This window comes from Pholcus phalangioides, unplaced genomic scaffold, assembly GCF_987345545.1.
Source record: "Pholcus phalangioides strain wild (caught in Gottingen) unplaced genomic scaffold, Ppha-v1.0 ptg000016l_1, whole genome shotgun sequence".
In the NCBI taxonomy this organism is placed as follows: domain Eukaryota; kingdom Metazoa; phylum Arthropoda; class Arachnida; order Araneae; family Pholcidae; genus Pholcus; species Pholcus phalangioides.
Window position 1 is genome coordinate 9,154,155 of NW_028301609.1, and position 22,187 is coordinate 9,176,341.

A 22,187-nucleotide genomic window follows, 5' to 3' on the forward strand; every position below is an offset into this window, starting at 1 on the left:
GAACGCACTTGGTCCAAATGAAACCAAATTCGAACAGCACACATTTCGGGGGATAATGTGCTCATCATTGACTTATTTTTAAAAAATATATAATAAAGAAATTATAGTCGACAGATGGTGCTTCTACTAGACGCGAACCCTTCTATAATTGTTAGCCAGTTAAAACCACGCTGCCGAGGGGAAGTTTATTACATTATTATAAACGTCGAAACATTTAATAATGAGTCTGTCTCGCTATGTTCGGAGCGGCACCTGCTAGAGATAGAAGAGCCCCCCGCACGCTGCTTGTGACGTCAGCAAGTAGTGCATTTTCCCTCAGAATATTCGGGGGGAAAAATCCCTGCCCGTGCCGGCATCATCGTTGTGTGAAAAATAAATGATCGGGCTCAGAATTGGCGATTTCTATGCCCCACATCCAATCACCATGCGGTATTTGTGAGCCAACCAGGAAGATTCCACGCCAAAATAAAGAGAAACGAAATAGGATGCTGCGGGTTCAAAATGTGGCAAACTTGCTAGGCAGTCTTAATGACGTTACAGATGAACTTAGCAACCCGTGCGAAGGCAGCACCTTCTAGAGGTAGAGGGCCTCTGCACTGTTTGCCATAAACATCATTCAGACTACCTAACACGTTTGCCACATTTTGAAACACAGCAACCTATTTCGTTTCTTCTTATTTTGGCGTGGAATCTTCCTGGTTGGCTCACAAATACCGCATGGTGATTGGATGTGGGGCATAGAAATCGCCAATTCTGAGCCCGATCATTTCTTTTCCTCACAACGATGACACTAGTTCGAAATATGTATGCATACATATTTTCAATATGTTTTTAATATCTTTTCAACCAACACTGTATATGTAACATCTTTTTTTTTCCATAGTAATGTCAGCAGCTCGTATTCGAACTTCTAAGAAACCGCGGAAACTCACCTTCAGTCGACTAAACACTGCACACGATTCAGCAGTCACGAGTCATAGAATCCCTAAAATATTAAAAATGATTCTTCCGTTTATTCTAGAATCGGGTTCGATTCCCGTACGTTCCGTTAACAGCCTACGGGGTTTTTTCGAAGAAGAATAACGAACACCATTCTTTTCGGAAACTGAAAAAAAAAATAACGTTGTGTACACACATGTAACATAGGAGGCTCATGAAAAATGAGGGAACCAATCACGAGTCCAAAATAAAGTTCGGTGCCTACTCGAAAATTTACACTCGAGAATGAGAATTTCTCATCTTTCCGCGTAAGAAAAATTCTTCGGATTCTTATCGTGTAAAGTTTGTTTTTTCCCACTTCCTCGGATATATATATATCTTTGAATATTGATGGATTTAAAGATAGAGATCATCGCACACAATATATCGACTTCTTCTTCCTTTGGCTTATCTTCTAGGAAGGGATATATATAAGAAGCATATAATCTATGCATCACGTATCTGAAAACCCGTTGGGAATGTTGCTTGTACCAACACGGACACGAGAAATATATATATACGTTCTTATTATTAATATTTCCATATATATTCAGGGCGAATGAATTTCTCTTCCTCATATATACGTGAGTATGCATCAATGTATGACGTTCGAAATACCCATACCGACTAACATAGATGTGCGTGGCGATTTCTGTGGGAGAGGCGAGTTGCGAAAAGTGCTCCGGGATACGAAAGAAATGATCGACTCTTGAAAGTGCGGGGTTGGGATCGATTCCTCTTTTGTCAGGATGTATGTTGAGAATTGCTGAGACGTTGTGTGCCACCGGAAAGTTTTCCTGCGTTGGATCAACCTCGGTTTGTTCGGAATCAACATCAAGGTATGGGGGGGGGGGCTCGATTGTACCTCGCATGCTAACATCCCCAAAATAGCTTCTTGGTAGTACCAGAGTTTTTAAAAATCATTATCATTATCTGAAACATTGAGCTAACGCTCAACATGAGTATTTCTGTACCTCGACTGGATGAATTTTCTTTTAAATCCTTACTAAGGGGTTCTCAACTTTTTTTCAGCGGCAACACAAAATCCCATGAGGCTGTTTGTTTTTCGAAATTAGTGAAACAAGTGACGCAATAAGAGCATTTTTAACAGGGCTGTAAGTAGATTTATACAACTCGTATTTCTCCCTGCGAATCAAGTTTGGGTTGTGACCACTAGCTGAAGAGAAGCTGGCTATAAGTGGATTTGAATGACCGGTTTCGGAAGCCTTAGCGACCCAAGTTTTTGTCATGGTTTAGGAACCTTTGTCTTAACTGATTATACTGTAGGCCTCCAACAGTTTTCTCATTCTTTTACGCAGACGAAAAATACAGTCGCTATCAATGAAAGAATTAAGGTTTCATAGTCAGTGAAGTAATTAAATTCTGGCTAAGTGGCAGTGGTCCAATGGAATTGGATCTTCCAGGCGCGTTTTTGACTTCACCTGTAAGAAAAATTTTGATTGGGAGCAAGAACTTCGGTGATCTCCTTGACTGATTCCTTAGCGGTCTATGGACAGCCAAGATCACGTAACAACTCTCCTGCTGCTACCACCAACCTCTTCCCAGTATAAGGTCGATATACCTCGTACCAAATAGGCTGGCAGAAATACTTTAGAGCTTTCGCTCAACTCCTTTTCGCCCCCTCTCTCACCATCGCTATGTTTCGTTGGTAGTCCCAGAATGAACAGAATTCGTTTTTTTCCCATTACCTCAGCGTTATTTTTCTTATCTTTTCTCCCTTGCTACGGTTTGGCGGGTAAAGAGATAAATAAATACACTGACTGAAAATGAAAATCCCAACACCAAGAAGAAATTGTGCTGGATAAACCAAAATTAGGAAACACGTTCGCACATTTGAAAGATGCCGTCCATTTAAAATTGCTAATTTTCAGAACAAGCGTGGCGCTGGTAGAGGAGCGTTGAACATGTAACTCAATTTTGCTTTAGTTGCAAAAGCGGTGCACGCAAATTTTCCAAAAAACACATTTTTCAATTTGTCAATACTATGAAATTTTCTGCATTTATAACTGTGTCTTATTTTTTGTTCTACCTGTAATAAAAATATTGTAATATAAACTGCTGGCAGGCATTAAACACGTGCTAATGTTTTTCACTATAAAATGCGTTTTTCTCAAAACTAAGTTTTTTGTTAGATAAGAAACATATTTTTCTACACCACTTATTCAAACGTTTTCAAACTTTGTGTGTGTATCTCTTAACACACACTATGCTTTTAAATACTTGAACATGATTTTTATATTACTTAAAAAAAATTTTTATATGGCACAAAACGTGGGTAAATTTTGATGATTTTTGAAAAAATTGCATGTTGTTGGAGTTAAAATTGGACAAATTTTAAAAAATTACAAAATCCTAAAAGCTCGTGTTAAAGTATGTAACACTATAGTGTTGAGAGAGACACAAAGTTTCAAGACATTTGAACGAGTGGTGTTCGAAAAAATGTTCCTTATCTAACAAAACACTCAGTTTTGAGAAAAAGCCATTTTGTTAGACGCAGAAAATTTCATAGTATTTAAAAATTTAAAAATGTGTTTTTTGTGGAAAATTTGCGGGCACTAATCCCCTTAAATATACACGCGAGAAAATTCAAGAACCTTCTTTTTCTCTTTCAGATTCAGCTGTTTACGTCAGGAGTGAGGAGTGCTCCCTAGGACCGTGATTCTCAACCTTTTCAAGCTCGCGGTCCAGTTTCATTCAATTTTGTGAGTGGAAGGCTCGGTCAAACACACGACCAACAGAAAATTAATGAGGAAATATGAAACGGCTAATCACTCAGGACCCGGTATCGGACCGTGGCCCGGCGGTTGAGAAACATTGCCCTAGGAGAAGTCAGTATCAACATCTAATTCAGTTTGAACGAGGCCATAGAATATGACATCGAGAAAGTGAATTTTCTCACCCCGAAATTGCAGAAATGTTTGGGAGAGATGATTCTACAGTGCATAATAGTTAGTAGCAAGGGTTTAGAAGAAGTAAACTGCAACAAGGCAGACCCAAGCGACTAGTTCGAAAGAACATCGACGTGTTCACAGGATGGGTTCTGATGCATTGGACTATACATACGGCAGAAATTATAACTTATGTCACAATGTGTTTGCTTGTCGCAACAAACTGTATCGAATCTCGATCACCTAAAAATTATGCCCGTGGCATTGGTGCCCGCATCATTTATCTTCACCACTCTCAGATACGAAGGTCTTAATGGAGGCGAGCATTCGCTTTCGTCAACTTTTCCCAGATGCGATGATCGTAATAGGTGTGAGCACTTGCTTCCAGGATCTGATCGAGTCAGATGTTATATCAGTCGTGATCAGCCTTAGGCAAAAGAGAAGCCGAAATAAGAACAAGTGATTGCTTCCGTGATCAGGCCGGACGCTAAGATTGAAAGGAAGAGCAGCACTTGCACTCGTTTCCGTGATCAATCCCGATGTGCGATCATCCATAAGCGTAAGGTTGAAGTGAGGGCGAGCACTCACTTTCACGATCAACAAAGGTTATAAGATTGAAATAATTGGGTGAGCATCTACTTATGATCTTATCGTCCAACGGATTGTTTGTGTGGATGTCATTGTTGTAGTGTTACGGCTAAGGGAAAAAAAAAACCAGATCACAAGTGTAGGCGGTCACACCCTCATTTCGACCTTAACCTCTGGCTCGTGATTAAACGTACTCTAATTCCGTCCGTTGAGTCAAACTGTGAAGAAGTGTGTGGTAGTCATGGACCATAAATATTACATATAAATTAATCGATATTTAAGTACCGTATTTTTAAATCCTTTTGAAAAAGACACAGAGATACACAAATTTTGATGTAGAATTTTAAACTTTATCATTTTTCCGTTAGTTTTGTGCCAACTTTGGCTTACCTTAATTAAGGGCGCATGTAACGACTTCTAGGAACGAACATATCAGAGAGTTACGCTATTGCTGCATAAAAATGACTCCATCAACTTCCAGTTGTTAATTATATAGAAAAAGATAGACACAGATTATAAAATGGGTAGAACACAATATTCGAGACTCATTCAATACTATATTAATAGAACGAACTGGCAGTCGTACAGATAACGAGATTTACAATCGGTAAACAAAAACACAATGAAACCACCTTATCATTCATATCCCAAAATCCCTTTTGATCAATCTTCGAACTCCCTCGGTCCATGAAACTTTATCCAAAACAGCACCACTTGTAACTCTTTCTGTGTTTCCTCTTGATTAGCTGTTCTTTGATCCTCTAATTATCGCCCAATAAGCATTCCTTTCTCATTAAGTTCAATTATTTTTAATCAGTGTAATAACCTCACCCTCCCTCTACGCTACTTCACGCTAAACCAAACTCGAATCCATGCTTCTCTGTTAAAGAAGCAAGTGCACATCCATGGAAAATTTCTCTTCCAATTTCATCAAAATTCAGAGTAGTAAGGTTGAGGGGGGGGGGGGGGGTTCTTCTTGTCGGAACGACGAGAATGGCTCATCGGATTGGCTGTTGAAAAGCGTATCTCCCACAAGTCCCTTCTCTCCTTCGAATCTTCGAGAAACAATCTTTTATTTAAATTAGTAATTAGACTTCCATCCACTTCCTCAAAAGAGGGAGAGGAGAATTCTTTTTTCCCTCCGACCGAAAAATCACAATGTTTTGGCATTAGTCCTTAATTATGGCCGAGATGATCGTGTTGAGCCCTTTTGGACGGAATATTCCTCTACATATACGAGGTATCTTGGTATGGAATAGAGGAGAGAGTCGTGGTGTGGCACAAAGTTTTGAAGACGAGAAGGGGGGTACACGAGGACACACATATACACTTAATGACAAAAGCCGACCTCCCGCCTTTGTGACTCAATTGCTTATCATTGGTCGGACTACACAAGAAAACAAACGTCGATTAACCGATGACAGGCGATAAAATTAATAGTTTGAAGGCTTTTGCCGATGGCGTCGGAACAACCGGGAGGAAACTGTCGAGTTTGGCAGCAAAAGTGGGGAAAAGGGTTTTATCTCGGTTGTTCTTTCCAGAGGCGGGGTGAAGATAAGTTAGGGTTGTCCGATGAAGGGGGAGGGGATCGATTTTTTGGAAGCTTAACATCGATTACAATCGATTGTTAGTAGGGCTTGTTCTTCACGTCAGCTCTCGCTCTTTCACTCTCATATCTAACACTTAGGCTTCCTAATGATTTGTTAATATTGAAAAGCACTGTATAATCATTAAAATTTGTGTGCGTGGAAGAGGGAATGGATAAAGATTTTTCGGGATCTAGATTAAGGTGACGTCTTTTTCGCATCCGTGTATTTCGTGCCGAAAGAATGTCTACCAAATATATTGCCTTTACCGATTGGGTTCAATCGGAAAGAGCTTTTTCAAGTTCGAATTCTTCTAACTCAGTGGTTCTAGTGATCATTTTTAACATTCAAAATATTAATTGATTCGACCTGCGTCGCAATGACTATCACTGAACGGAATAAACCTTCGCAACGGCAGAAATGAGCTGTTACAAACTTCAACTTATGACTGAAACATTTGTTATACTACGGTTATAGAAATTGACCAAGGAAATAGACGTGGCATAGCTGGTAGAACGCCTAATTTTACTTTTTCCGCGTTTACTTGGTTTCATCCCATCAAGCATTGACATGTCACACTTGTATATGTATTCACTGTACCTCAGCGTTGTTTTATTTTATTTGATATTTTAAATATTATTATTGTTATTCTCATTTAATTAAGTCCGCCACGGTCCAGCCCCATTGGCGGAATGGCTAAATTGCACAACGGCGATAGAGCACGGACCCTGTTAGGTTTGAAAGGAAGAAAGAAAGGAAGACCAAGAAGATACAGCCAATGCTCCTCTGAGACTTGTCAATTCTTATGCTCAATCAAGGTCGAGTATTCGGACTACTACTACCAGCTCACTCTCAGATGTCTGAGGAGCACCTAGTATTGCCTAGGATTAGCATAGTATGTGATGGTGGAAATTTGTCTCAGATAACCAAAGCTAAGCAGATATTGCGCAGTGCATTCGATCTTGGCTTAATTACCGTCGAAAACAGCATTAAATGCCGGTAAACCGACATTATTATATATTTACCGTATTTAATGCTTCCCCCCCCCCAAACTTCACTCGGTTTGTCAGATACTTATCTTAGCGATTGCTGCACTTGGAAACGTGGAAGTTTTTTGGCATCAGGACAGACAGGGCAACAAATTTCTAATTCGGTTTTTGAGCACAGGGTGTCCGTATAAAAAGTTAATTTTTATATTTTGATAACTATACAACCCCTTGCAACATGAATCGCATATCCGAGTACTGCACGTTATTTGGATACTTTTTCTAATTAAAAATATGCTTCCTAGTATCAACGGTTTGCCAGTAAAATGTCGTGTTGCCTCCATGTTCACTAGTAAATGCCGTCTGTTACCTATGCAACCTGTATATAATTGGCGATAGGCAAATTGTTTTGAATACTTATTTTTCGCCGGTCTGAAAAAAATTTTCTTATTCATTTCTTATTATTTCATTTTTACCGGTCCGCAAATTGTTTCGATATTTGTTCATTTTTTGTTCTTCCGCCAATGATACCGTCTTAAAAATTATTTTTCTTATTGTTTTCTTGTTTTGTTAGTCCACAAATTATTTTACCTATTCATTTTTTCCCATCTCCGCAAAACATTCCTCTTATTTCTGCCTGTCCGCAATTTTTTTTTTTTTTTACTTTCTTCCCCCGTGTCTCTCCTCAAATTATGCATGTTATGCCTAATTATGCATGTTATGCCTGCCTGACCACAAATTGTTATTACTCTTATTTCTGCCTGTTTCCAAGTATTCCCCCTTATTTCAGTATGTCCGCGAATTTTTACGCCTAGTCCTGCCTGTCCGCAATTATTCCTCTTATTTCTGCCTGCCCGCTAACTACTCCTACTGATTCCTGTCAGTCCGATAATTACTACTCTTATTCTTTCCTGTATACAAATTATTCCTCTTATTTTTTCCTTTCTTCAAATTATAGCTCTTATTTCTGCATGTCCACAAATTATTCCTCTCATGTCTACCTGTTCACAAATTTTTACTTTTCCCATGCCTGTTCACGAATTGTTCTTATTATTTCTGCCTATCCGCAATTTTTTACTCCTGTTTCTACCTGTCGGCAAATTCTTCCACTTATTTCTGCCGGCCCGCAAATTTTTAACCTTGTACCTACACTTCCACAAATTATCCCTCTCATTCTTGCCTGTCCACAAAGTATTCCTCTTATTTCTGCCTGTCCTTAAATTATTCCCATCTATTTCCCCCGGTCCGCGAAATTATTACTCTTATTCCTGTCTGTCCGCAAATTGTTTCTCTTATTTCTGCCGGTCCGCAAATCATTTCCCTCAATTCCACCGATGTAAAATGGTTGGTGAACATTGTTCTAGCTCACAAAGTAGTGCGATTGCCATCACGATAGATATCACGACCACCATTTAAACAGAGATCAAAGGCCATGATCGCGAACACGAATTACAAGAACAGATCAATCGAATCTTACTTTTTAAGAAGGAAACATAAAAAAAGTTTCTAAAATGAATAGAAAAGTAAGAAAAAGAGATTCCATTCATCAACAACAATGAAACATAAAAATTTCTGTCATTTATCATTGTCATCGATGTCCGTAATCAATATTTTTTTGGGGGGAAAAAATAGCGGAAAAATTAATCTTGAGATAAGACAGTGATGGCTGCTATTAATGGGAGCAGGCAAATTTTCTTTCTTCAATAGTTTTTTGTATCAGAAATAATTTTAGCAACAATATCCCGATTAATTCTTACAACAATTTATTTCTTGATAATTAATTTTCAAACATTTTTTTTTTCCTTCTTTCAGTAGCAACTTGGAAATGATGTTTCCAATTGTGATTTCACTGCAAATGCTTTTTTTTGTTAATGAAATTTTTTATTTCAACAATGATTTATCTGAATGAATGACTATTTCTTTGGCAATGGTTGTCCTGAAAGAATAACAATTTTTTGCAAATGGGCTTTCCTGAATGAATGATTTTCGTAACATTGGGTTTTGTTGAATAATGGTTTCCTAGAAAATGATTATCGTGTACTGATGGATTATGTTCCTGAACAATGGATTTTATGGATGAATCATGATTGTCTGAATGAATCATGATTGTCTGAATGAATCATGATTGTCTGAATGAATTAGATTGTTGAATGAATTAGATTGTTGAATGAATTAGATTGTTGAATGAATCATGATTGTGTGAATGAATTATGATTTTCTGAATGAATCATGATTGTTTGAATGAATCATGATTGTTTGAATGAATCATGATTGTCTGAATGAATTAGATTGTTGAATGAATCATGATTGCCTGAATGAATTAGATTGTTGAATGCATCATGATTGTCTGAATGAATCATGATCGTCTGAATGAATCATGATCGTCTGAATGAATCATGATTGTCTGAATGAATTAGATCGTTGAATGAATTAGATTGTTGAATGAATCATGATTTTCTTAATGAATCATGTTTGTCTGAATGAATCATGATTTTCTGAATGAATCACGTTGTTGAATGATTTGGAATCCTTCCCTCATGTCAGGTTTGCTTCTACAAATCTACTATAATTATTTTTAAACGGCAATTTACTTTGCCTATTCAACAGTTCCCGTTTCTCAAATAGATTGAGAAACAATATATACTCGCTATCACTTATTCACAAAACTCTTCTATAGAAGCATTTTACTTACCTCATCCCAAAATTTTGCAAATCTTTGCCACCTGATATCCTTAATATTACTAATTTATTACCTTTCAAAAGAGACACATGAAACAATAACTTTTTTTCAATCAGTGACATTATGAGGTTCTTTTCAACTTTCATATGAGCTTCTTACTCAGTTAAATTATGAATATATTCGATCTTAAGCATTGCAACATTATATTGATTCTGGGTATTTGTACTCATCTGAAAACCCGTTGTATATAAAACCCAATGTATATTTTATATAGTTGCACTCTTTGCTGTTGCCAAAAATACTGCAAATCATGCGAAAGTTTGCTTTGATATTTTATTTTTTTCCCTCATATTAACCACTAGAAAACAGGAAAAATAAGGAAATTTTAATTTTTAAATCCCCCCATTTGGCGTTTTTTTTTAACATAATAATTCTTTTTTCCGTTATAGTTTATTGATATTGTCCACTAGTAAGTAAGTGTTCATTAGTATTCATTATAGGAATCAAAATTCAATTTTATTCCTCCAAATTTCGTTAAGGAGTGAAAATATTCCTCCAAATCTTAGGTAACTTTTTTGAACATAGTTATTTCTTTGTTTTTCATTTTTAAAAAAATCCCCTCTTTTTACAAAAATTCTTGAAATTTTCGAGAGGAGTGAAAAGTCACTCTTCAAAATTATTTTTTCGGACACAATGTGTGCATTATATGTGTGCGCATGTTAAGTATTTATATTTGAGGTGCTGCCATCTACCATTTACATTCGAAAGTAACAAATCACTAAATATTTGGATTTTTAAATTGCGTGTATCGTTTTCTATTCTTTGACTCAAAATTGGCTTATGATGTGTAATCCTATGTTGTGATAACTCAATGTGTTCATTCCATGTCATTATAATTACACCAATGACAATCCTTTGCAAAAAAAGGTACATTTTTATTTTCTTCTTTCTTATTTTGCCAGGTGTTAAGACATGAGATATGAAATGCCAATTTGTACACTTCCTTGGTCGGATCACCGCCCGGGTGCTGTTCGCATCAAGTGTTCTGCTCTTCGCCGCCGTAAAATCAAACGAGATGCCAAACTCTTCGCAGGACTCCGTGAGGAACGCTGGCGACATCGAAGACGGTTGTCCGAAGTGGGACGAAAGTCCCTGGTGCACGTGTTACCAGTACGAAGGAGGACTATTCTTAGAATGCCCTAGCACCGGGCTAGAGCAAATAAGGACTACGCTTTCCTTAATCAGTTCGCCAATCAAATCACTCGGTATATATCATCTGGACAGTAACATCACGGTGTTACCGTCGAAAATCTTCGCGAACGCGTCCATATCTCATTTGCTCATGTCGTACACGAACCTGATGTCGTTGACGGAAGATGCCTTAAGTGGCCTGGAAGAGACCCTCGAAAGCCTGTCGATAGTGAACAGCAAACTCAAGGACATACCCAAGAAGTCGCTGAGCGACATGAAGGTCTTGGTGAACGTCGACTTCGACTCCAACGTCATTGCTCAAGTCGACAGTTACGCTTTCTACGGTCTTCCCCTCAAGTCGATCAACCTCCAGAACAATCAGATCGCTTCGCTGTCCGAATACGCTTTCGGCGGCCTGGAGAACGTTCTGGAAGAACTCAACCTGATCAACAACAGGCTTGGTGCGTTCCCTCTGAACGCTCTAAGGCGACTCAGAATTCTCAGGACGTTGAGACTCGTCAAGAATAACGTAGATGAAATTTTAGATGACGGTTTCACTCGCTTTACCGAATTGCAAAGGCTCGACATGAACTACAACAGGCTGAGAGAGCTCCACGACCGCAGTTTCATCACCATGCCGCGACTCACTGCTCTCTCCCTGCACATGAACCAGTTGGTGAGTCTAGACGATCACGTGTTCATTCATCTGAGTGAGCTCGAGAACCTCGACCTCAGTCATAACAGTATAACCTCACTCAACCCGAAAGTGTTCAGTCCCCTGCACAAGCTCAGGACGATAGAGTTGAGTTTCAACCACCTTCATTCTCTGGAAGGAGGTGTTTTCCACAATCTGACCCTTCTGAGAGAAGTCTTCTTGTCGAACAACAACATCCTGAAGATAACTAACGACACTCTCTACAACTGCTCCCAGATATCCGTGCTCTTCCTACCCAACAACGCCCTGATTTCGATAGAGGTCGGGGCTTTCCACTCCCTTCACCATCTATACCAGCTGCAGCTATCCTTCAACCAGCTGCGTTCTATACACCCGACGCTATTCAAACACAACCGGGAGCTGCGCTCGCTGTCGATGGACAACAATCTCATCACGGAAATACAGCCCGGGACATTCCAGGAACTCATAGAACTACAAGACCTCAGGCTCCAAAACAATCTCCTGAAGAGGATCCGCAAAGGGAGTTTCTACTCGTTGCCCAACCTGCAGGAGCTCCACCTGCAATACAACAGGATAGAAGTCATCGAGACGGAGGCTCTGCAGAGCTTGGCGAACCTACAGCACCTGAACATCCAAGGTAACAGGCTCATAGAGGTCGGCGACATTCTCAGCAGGTACCCGTCCAGCCTCCGCTCTCTACAGATCAACCACAATCAGATTGCTGCCCTGCAAGACAAGAGTCTCGAGGGTCTCAACAAGATGGAGATCCTGTGGCTGGACTGCAATAAAATAAAGAAACTCCGGAGGGAAGTCTTCCGGGATCTGACGGAGGTTCAAAAGCTCTACCTCGACAAGAACTCCATATCCGTCATAGAGGATAATACGTTCTCCGAAATGAAAAGGTTGGAATATCTGAATCTAGAAAGCAACAACCTGAACCACCTGAGTTCGAACATTCTGAACGGGGCCGAGAACCTGGAAGAGCTCTACTTATCCAACAACCAAATAATGGACATTGAGCCGATGACTTTCGGGAACCTGAAGAGCCTGCGTATCCTTCACCTGGCTAATAACCAGATATACGTCATACGAAAGTACATGTTCGAAGGAAGTGACAGCCTCGAAGAACTGGTCCTATCGAACGTGATGATCGAAACGATCGAAGACAACTCTTTTTCACACCTCCCCATGGTCAGAGAGTTGGACCTCAGTGACAACAGAATCCTGGAATTCAAGATTGGACCAATATTCAGCTTGAGGACATTGAAACTAAACGGTAACAATTTGACTAACATGGACAGAATCGATTTTACGGGATTTTCATCGCTGACCGCTCTGCATCTAGATAACACGGGCGTTAACACGTTCCCAGCAAGATTTTTCGGCGATTTGACCGGTCTGGAAAAACTGAGCATATCTGGTAACTCCATAAAGTCTGTAGATCCCGGACAGATATACAACTTCAAATCCATACGTGAGCTCCATCTGGATTTTAACGACCTGACCAGCATACCCACTCTGGCCCTGAGGATACTGAACAAACTGGAAACGATATCCTTATCGGGGAACAAAATCAAATTGGTTCCGAATCTATCGTTCTCCGAGAATCTCCACATGAGAAAGTTGAATCTTTCTTGGAATGCCGTGTCTTATATAGAGAAAGCCGCTTTCTTGAACCTGACCAATTTAGAAAGCTTGGATCTGACCGGGAACTTCCTGACTACGTTACCAGCTGGGATTTTCAGTACATTGCAGTCGCTAGAGGTACTGGTCCTCGACAAGAACCAATTCACTTTCATCACGAACTCTCTGCTTTTTCCTCCCTTGGCTAGCCTCAAGCGTGTCTCGTTCGGTGAAAATCCGATCATCAGGATACGCGAGGACATGTCCGTGATAGGAGTCCTCCACCAGCTCCAAGAACTCAATCTGAACAATTGCAACGTGTCTCTCATAGCGTCGCCGGATTTTCTAGTTTTCCCGAATTTGAAAAAATTGACAATGAGGTCCAACAACCTCGCGAAAATATCACCCGGAGCTTTTAAACCGTTACAGAAGCTGGTACAGTTAGACCTCGCGCATAATATGCTGGACATATTGCCCGAGGAGAGATTCCACGGACTGATACGCCTGGAGACGTTGAATTTGACGCACAATCACCTTTCGGATTTCCCGTCTCTCAAGGAGGACATGGGCAGTTTGACTCATTTGGACCTGTCTCACAACCGCATCACGAAGCTCGGGAGTCACGCGTTCGGTTCGATGTACAACGTCAAGACGCTCAACCTCAAGAAAAACCTCATCGGGTGGATACACTCCGATGCTTTCAGAAACCTCACCTCGCTCGTCGAGCTGGACGTCAGCAGCAACAGGCTGGCTCACTTGCCGAGCACTGTACTCACTCCGGTCGAAGTTAGGATGACGTCATTGAGGATATATGGTGAGTGAAATTATCCCAAGCTTATTATTGCGCATTTCGAGACATGTGTGACCAGGGCTGCACAGAAGTTCCAACCGACGCATATTGATTTTGTTCAGGCTACAATAAAAATGGTTAAGATTAAGGCATTAGGGGTCCCCCCGGGATAATGTGCTTGCATCACTTATAGTGTTCCTATCACTATCAATGCGCGGCTCATTACATTTGCAATTAATTTTAAAATAATCTCGTCTCAAAGAGATTACTTTATCAAACATTCTACGTATATGAGATGAATATTTATAGTCATATCACTATAATCATCGTAGTTTGGCAAGCTTCCACGCAGTATTCCTGGCACCACGACGAGCCATTGAATAGTACGTCTGAGAGCCGCCAGTTCGCTAGTCCCAATATCGGTCAAAATTGCTTTCTACAATATCGGTCGTACGTGACCTGAAAACTGAAACTAAAGTTCAAAATTCAAGTTACATAAGTTGAAAATATACGGGACATTTTCGCGAAGTAGTTAGGATGACCAAGATTGAGGATTATGTTCCATAAGATGCACGGATCGTATAGTCACTCCTTTATTAGACTTTCTGACCCGCTAGAGAGGCAACCATATCACAAATCTGGGGCAAGGACTGAAAATTCTGTGCATCCCTGCGTATGACGAACGCTGCGTCAGTTTATATTTTAATTTTCTTTGAAATTTCTCCTCATCGTTTTTTTTTTTTTTTTCAGGAAATCCAATAGTATGCGACTGCGCCATGTTGAGTCTCTGGGAATGGCTCCAAGACCACGGACGTCTCCTGCAAGAATCGGATCCCCTCAACTGTTTCCACCCGGACAAGTTACGGGACCACGCCGTAGTGACCCTCCACCCAGCGGAGCTGTGCTCGACGCCGATGCTCTCAGAACTGGACGCGCAGCGACTGGATTCGGACCACATGACCGTCACCTGGGACATCCAGAACGGCACCCTGATCGGAGGCTTCACGGTCACCTACCACATGACAACGGCCAGGTCTCCGGTCATCCTCGCGAACCTCCAACCTACAGCGAGGCTGCACGAGATATCGGGCCTCGTCCCGGAGACCTGGTACACCATCTGCGTCACCGCCACCGGGAAATACCTGAAGATGCTGAGCAACAAGCCGACCGCTTACGTGACCGAGACGGAGAAGAATACCGAGATGGCTGCGAAGAACAGGAAGTGCCTGCAGATACGCACCCTAGCGAAAACAGACAAGACCAAGATAACGCTGTCGACCCTGGGCATCATCCTGGGGAGCAGCGTCAGCGCGGCGCTAGTTCTCACGCTGTCCATCCTGCTGACCGCTCTGAAGTTCCGGAGGCGGAGGCGCAGGAGGCCCGTGAAGAACGACGTGCCTCAGGAGTACATATCGTACAGGCACTTTTCTATACAGTCTTCGGAAGGAGTGTACTCGTGAGTTCGTACATATATACATAGATATAAACACGTGTATGTATATATTTGTATACTGGAGTTGGGGTCTCGGTGTAGTGTTTAAAGTCGGTTCTCGGATACAAGTGAGAGAGAGATCAATGGGAGTATCAACAGTGGATCATATTCCACGGATTCCAAGAGTGTTCTCGGTGATGGCAAAGGTGTTATAGGGTATAAAGTCGCACATATTTCCTGTGATAATATTAACATAAAACGAAAGAGAAAAAAAAAGAAACCAAAAAACACATTTCAGTCACTATTCGTAGTCACTAATTGCGTGTCTGAAGCCCATTCACAAACTTTATAATCATGTAGATAACTAAGTGTACATGTGTATGCGCTTCGCAGTGTTGCAAATTCATCGCACTCGTATTCAACACGTGAGGAAGCAAACAAACTGCAACACTCTCTTCGATGTCAACACTCATACCTACCGTTAATACGCCAAATAATTCCGAGGAATATTACGGAGCAAAGTTTTGAATCCTTTTACGCCACTGGACATAAACAAAATCTTATGTACATAATAGAAGCAATACGAATTTTTTGTGGGTTTTTTTTTCAAATTCTTTGGACACCGCATTGACGTCGTGTGTACATACATATATACATAAAGAGTGTTATGATTTACCTCCTCTCCCACTCGGATACCAAAGAGACACGTGTTTATCAAAAAAAAAATCAAATCCGACGTCACTTGATGACGTCACCGAAGAATTTTTTTTTTCTCATATTGGCTGCCACTCATATTCAAAATATTCAAGGGCATATATTTGCCTTTTTTTCCCGAAGAATTTGTGGATTTAGGACATCGGATTAATTTCGTTTCACATTCCAAATGCATCTTCGAAGGATTCGGTTTGATGGTTTGATGTAGATTCCGTTTCTCGGATCTAATTGGTGATCGATCATATAATAGTTTTCATATCATATAGACATTTCTTATATGTGTATGAAGAAGGAGAAAGCGTGTGTCAGAAACATCTGAGGATTATGTATGCATATCGATTTATGTATGCCTCTAAGAAGATGGACGCGCCCCCCCCCCCCTCAACATCTCTCCGTGGGCGCGTGACTTTTCTGGATAAAAGATGAGAGAAGGTTCAGCTCCAAGGAAAATAAATTCTCCACTTATGATGATGGATACATGGAGTGCTTTAAAAACGTGAGTATCGATTTTATGTTGATCATACCTTAATCGTGTACAGTAGTAAGTACCACACACTGACTCCGATCATGTAAACATATTTAGTACGGATCGAATTGGGTCGGAAATTATTCTCTCCAATTATGGTCATGATATATTTCCGTGCTCGTCTTCAGCATGGAGCATGGCGCTTTATGAGGGTATATTGATAAGTTGCAATCTATGTCCTTTCCCGAATAATAAGCACTCGGTAATCCGAGCTAATATGGACCGGAATCACGTCGTAAAACCAAACATTCGGACAACACGGTTCTAAAATTAATTAATTGCTTTTTACACTTTGTGCTGAATATTACTCTGTAAAGGAGTCTGCGGCCTTTATCTTACAGACAAAGGGAACTCTAGGCCTTCGTCTCATTGCAGTGTTCCCACTAACCTGGAAAGTCAGCGAAAAATTTCTCTGAAGGGGGAAAGAAACATGAACTCCGAAAACAAAAATTCAAAATGTCAAGATTTCTAATTATATTTCTTTTTTTTTTCCAGAGTTTGGTCAGGGAAACGATGAAGCAGGTTTTGCTGGGAAACCTGCATTGTCACAAGTAGCCTTTTATCAGGGTCTTATTCTTCATGACATATATGATTATTCACGCGGGTCCAAACAAAACAACCTTCATTTCAAGATTCATCGAAAGACTGGTTATTTGTGGAGATGAAGATTACAAGGAAGAAAATTCATCACTGCCCCCACGGGGACTTGAACCCCGGTCTCTCGCTTGCCGGACGAGTGCTCTACCATGTAAGCTATGAAAGCAGATAGAATATTTCAACCTTGGAGCGTATATATATGTTGAAAGGTTGAAATATTCTATCTGCTTCCATAGCTTACATGGTAGAGCACTCGTCCGGCAAGCGAGAGACCGGGGTTCGAGTCCCCGTGGGGCCAGTGATGAATTTTCTTCCTTGTAATCTTCATCTCCACAAATAACCAGTCTTGCGATGAATCTTGTATTGACAAGTGGAGAGGACGTTTCTATATGCAACCTTCATTTATTCTAAAAGTCAACTTTCTTATAAGTACTACCATATATAAACGTTAAAAATTCCCTCTTAGCCCCCTTGAAGTCAACTCGATCGTGGAGTAAAGTTTGAAGCCCCCATCCTCCGTAAATAGAGTAGAAAATTCCGTGATTTTTCGGGAAATTTTTCGAAAGAATTACCGCTAATTACGACCTTATCATCATTCATCAGAGCAGCACACCTCGTCGTAGCGAGATGTCCCAATATGAGTCAACCGCGAGATTGATAGTTGCTGGAAACTCTGTCTCACAGCGTGGTATATTTCGTGGAAAATATGTTTCCTCCGACCAAAAAGGAAGAGAAGTAATCGTTTCTCTAGGGAATTAATTTTAAAGGGGGTTATATATACCACACACAGAGAGAGAGAGATACCGAGAGAGTTACGGTTGTGCACAGACAGATTAACATCTCTGGTCTATGGCTCTGTGTCCGGGTGTAAAGCGCGAGGAACTCCCCATTTGTACTGTACTCCCTCGCCCATAAATCGTCCAGCGCCACCCATTCTGTTCTCAGGTTTCCTCTCCTTGTGTGTGTGTGTGTGTCGTCAAGACCCGTTGTGAATGGTCCTTATAATCTACACCCCTTTTCCTAAACGATACGGGAACTGGCTATGAATCAAAAGTGAAGGAAGGACCACGAATCATTCGCAGTTCTCCTGGCGATTATACGCCACTGGCTTCCAGCGGAGAAAAATTGTGTTTCCTTGGCAAATAAATCGAGGGAGAAGAGCACAAAAAAAAAATTCGCCAAGAACATGTGAAAGAATTTCTATTTTATCAAATTTCCTCGAAGTTATTGGGTTTCATTCAATTTTATGCGGTTTATTTTCTATTGCAATGCAATAATACTTGAAATACATCAAAATTTATTTTCCCGTGGGTAATATTAAGCGGTGACTCAAAAGGTTATTTGGAAAATTCAAACATAATTCGAATTTGAGTCATATTAGAATATAATTTTTTTTATCTTTTAACACATCTGCAGTGGAGAGGAAAAAGCAGAAAGGTGACGATGATTACGATTTTTTTTAAACGATTCAATACATCTACCTTTTCCCTTCTGTTTTGCAATTAAATAAATTTCCAGATGCTCCCATCCTTTGGGATCGCTTCGATATCTCTCTCCGAGATGGCAGGCGGGTTGTGTCCGGTCCTTCAATGATCGATGTAGGTCTGCCTGCTCCCTGCGGAGAGATTTTTTGAAATGGGAGACAGGAGCTCGCATTCACAGACAAAGCATTACATACTTTCATATCTACTCCGAAAGCATGAAACGAGACAGGCCGTGGACCATCAATCCAAATAGAAGAAACGCAAAAGAAAAGGGAATCATTGAAAGAAATTAAAAATTCTCTAGAAGAAAATAAAGCTCTAATGACAAAAATCAAGATTTCCAATCATCGATATCTCACAAGACTTTCATTTAACTTTTAAAGGTTAAATTTCTTTCGCTGTAATAGAAAGAGGGACAAATTATCCCAATTCATAACTTTGTTCATTCGAATGAAAATTTCGTTGCTATATTTCGCCTTTTTATGAGGTTCAACCATCGCAGAGAATTTTTTTTTTTTCTTTTCTCGCTGAGTGATATTTTTCTACATTTTCCTTAAATTTTAAAATGAACCGTAAAGTTTTGATTGATCTCGGAAGTTTCTGGTGAAACAGCCTGCGTAACAGTGCGTCTGGCCATAGAAAACGGTGACACAGGATCGTGAAACTTGAAGAGACGATGTCCAGGGGATATTTCACCTTCAATGATTCCGGGTGAATTTAAAATAATACTGAAAGCATGAGCGTACCGCAGGAAAAGCCTCCAAACTATGAATTCAGAAATAAGGCTTTTACTGAAATGTGACTTCTTTGCAAGAAGCCTTTTATTGCAGTGAATTGGATTTCAAGTGTTTACAGTATTAATCGTCGCGGTTGTTTCCGATTACATTACTACATGTGAAATATACAATCGGCCTATATATAGTCGGATATCAACGACTTCAATACACAGTATCCGATTATGCGGAGAACAATTCAATGACCATTTTACATCGTTAGTATAGTTTGTATATTCAAGACTGATGAAGTATCGACATTAATAAAGCTTCTCGAATAAATCAGACATCAAAAACGAAGTGGAAATTACATTCAATTACAAGATTATTACTTTTCATTAGGAAAGTTAGCTCCCTCTATTGTATTCGCAAAAAAAAAAATTCCAACCTAATTTTTTGTAAGTACTCAGAACATTTACATAAACCACAGAGATATAAAATTGATATTCCATCAAATTCATCAAAGTTCATTAAAATAAATTTTATATCATTCTTATAAATACACATTCTATTCGCTTCCATAATAATTGGAAAAATGATAAATTTCAAAATACACGTTGGGTAAAATCATTAAACTAAAAAAAGCATACATTATACATTTATATTCGCCTGTGAGATAATTTACAACCAAAATATCATAACGGACCCAATTTTTCGATTAAGAAACTTTGAATTCTTTTGGAAAATTAATTGAAGTAAAATTCGAAAGTTTTGTATTGTAATGAGAATTTGTTTCCCCTCCTTATAACTTTCTTTTCCTTTTCTCTGTATTTATTAATAACCACGGTTGCGATCAAACATTTCTAAATTACTCTCTCATTCACGGATAGATACTCATACATAATCAAAGCTTCAAAAATGGAAGTTTCACTTGTTATTAAGTAAAGCCCCCTTCGCTCCTGGAATTGATTGCCTTTGACTGAGTTTAAAAAAAAGAATTCCTCACATCCTTAATGACACTAGGCATAGTAAAAGCTTAGAAAAGAATTACGCGAGAGTTCGCCATTCTCCCGGACGGCACCGAATTCTTCTGATGTCTAAGAATTCTTTTACCCCTCGTCACCATATACTTATTATTTTTTTTTCTTCTAGGAACTACCCACACTCTTCTATTCTGTAAAGGCGTTATCCAGGACATTTTCCTGCCCGCTCGCGAGACACTAGCGCCACCTACTCTCAGTCCCTTCTATTCTTGGTCTTGCCTCTTTTTTTTTTTTTTTTTTTTTTTTTTGTTAAGGGGCTTTACGAAAGTAATTTTCCTTTCGGTTTTTGATCTACTTTTCTTGATTCATTTTTGTGAAGGAATATCCTGTCTGTTTTACTCATCCTTATAATTAGAAGATCTTTCTACACGATGTCATTTGGACCGGGGGCGAATTTATGGTTTTGCAGCGTGTGGGATACACGGATTTTGCAGCACTTCTCCCATTACAGTCTGATTTTCTTGACCAATCATTTCCTGAATTTGCCTCAGTGTGATATAACGCAACTCATTCCGACCCCTGTAGCAACTTCTGTGTCTCCAAGTCACTCCTTCCTCGCACGCTTACGTACTCTTTTGGTCATCTCATGATCACAAACACTCTAGCTCATTCTCTTGGTCATTCACGTGACTGCACGCACTCCAGATCACCCCGTGTAATCATTCACATGATTACATACGCTTTCGGTCATTCACATGGTCTCACACGATGCTCTAAGTAGCTCTTTTTGTCATTCGTATGCTTATGTATGGGGCACTCTCTAGGGCACTCTTTTGTTCACTTTCTGAACTTGTCCTTCGATCTCTAGGTCACTCTCTTCGACATTTACAAGCTTGCAAACACTGTAGGTCACAATTTTGTTCACTCACAAAATTCTCCTGATGTCTAAGAATTATTTTATCCTCGTCACCCATACTTATATTTTTTTTTCTAGGAGCTACACCCACTCTCCTTCTATTCTCAAAAGGCGTTATCCGGGACATTTTCGTACCCACTTGCGAGACACTGGTGCCACCTACTCTCAGTAATTCTCTTGTATTCTTAGTCTTACCTTTTTTGTTTTTAATAAGGAGCTTTACGAAAGTAATTTTCTTTTTGGTTTTTGATCAATTTTTCGGGATTCATTTTGGTGAAGAAATATCCTCTTTTATTCACCCTAATAATTAGAAGATCTTTTCCGCAAGATGTCATTTCTACCCTCCGTAGTTGGCTCTAAAATTACGGTGACCAATCACTGTCAAGAACATTCCTTTTGCTCTACAAAAGGATGATGAATTGAAAAGATCTTATTATCGTGAAATGGTAGTGTGAGGGGAAAACGTTTTTTTGCTTCTTACCAAAATGATCTTGAAAGAGGAAATTTTTGATCTTTTACCGTCATTTTTTTTGTCGGTGTCATTCCCGATAAGTTTTGTCTCGAGTAATAATACCTTGTTGTGCTTCGGTTAAATACCGGGAGAATTGCGGCGCGTTTAATTCCTCGTGTTGATTAGTTATTACGGTGTCTCTCGTTGGGGTTTTTTTTCGGGAATTAATTATTATCCCGTCAAATGAAATCTTGTTAATTTCTTACGAAGAGGAGAAATCGTGATTATATGGGGATGTCGAGAGAGTTATTATTTTTCTTTAAAGTTATCAAACTACATATTTATATGAATCATTTATTTTCGT

At 39.7% G+C, this 22,187-nt stretch overlaps 1 protein-coding gene across 1 annotated transcript in view; it reads left to right on the forward strand.

The window, feature by feature from the left end:
• Positions 1-22,187, forward strand: part of LOC149074998 (uncharacterized) — a 174,708-nt gene that overhangs the window by 140,109 nt on the left and 12,412 nt on the right. The window contains exons 3-4 of the mRNA XM_089245978.1: positions 10,690-14,031; positions 14,758-16,649. Of these exons, the coding sequence (XP_089102104.1) occupies positions 10,707-14,031; positions 14,758-15,467 (4,035 nt within the window). The 5' untranslated portion in view covers positions 10,690-10,706 and the 3' untranslated portion in view covers positions 15,468-16,649. The remainder of the gene's footprint in view (positions 1-10,689; positions 14,032-14,757; positions 16,650-22,187) is intronic.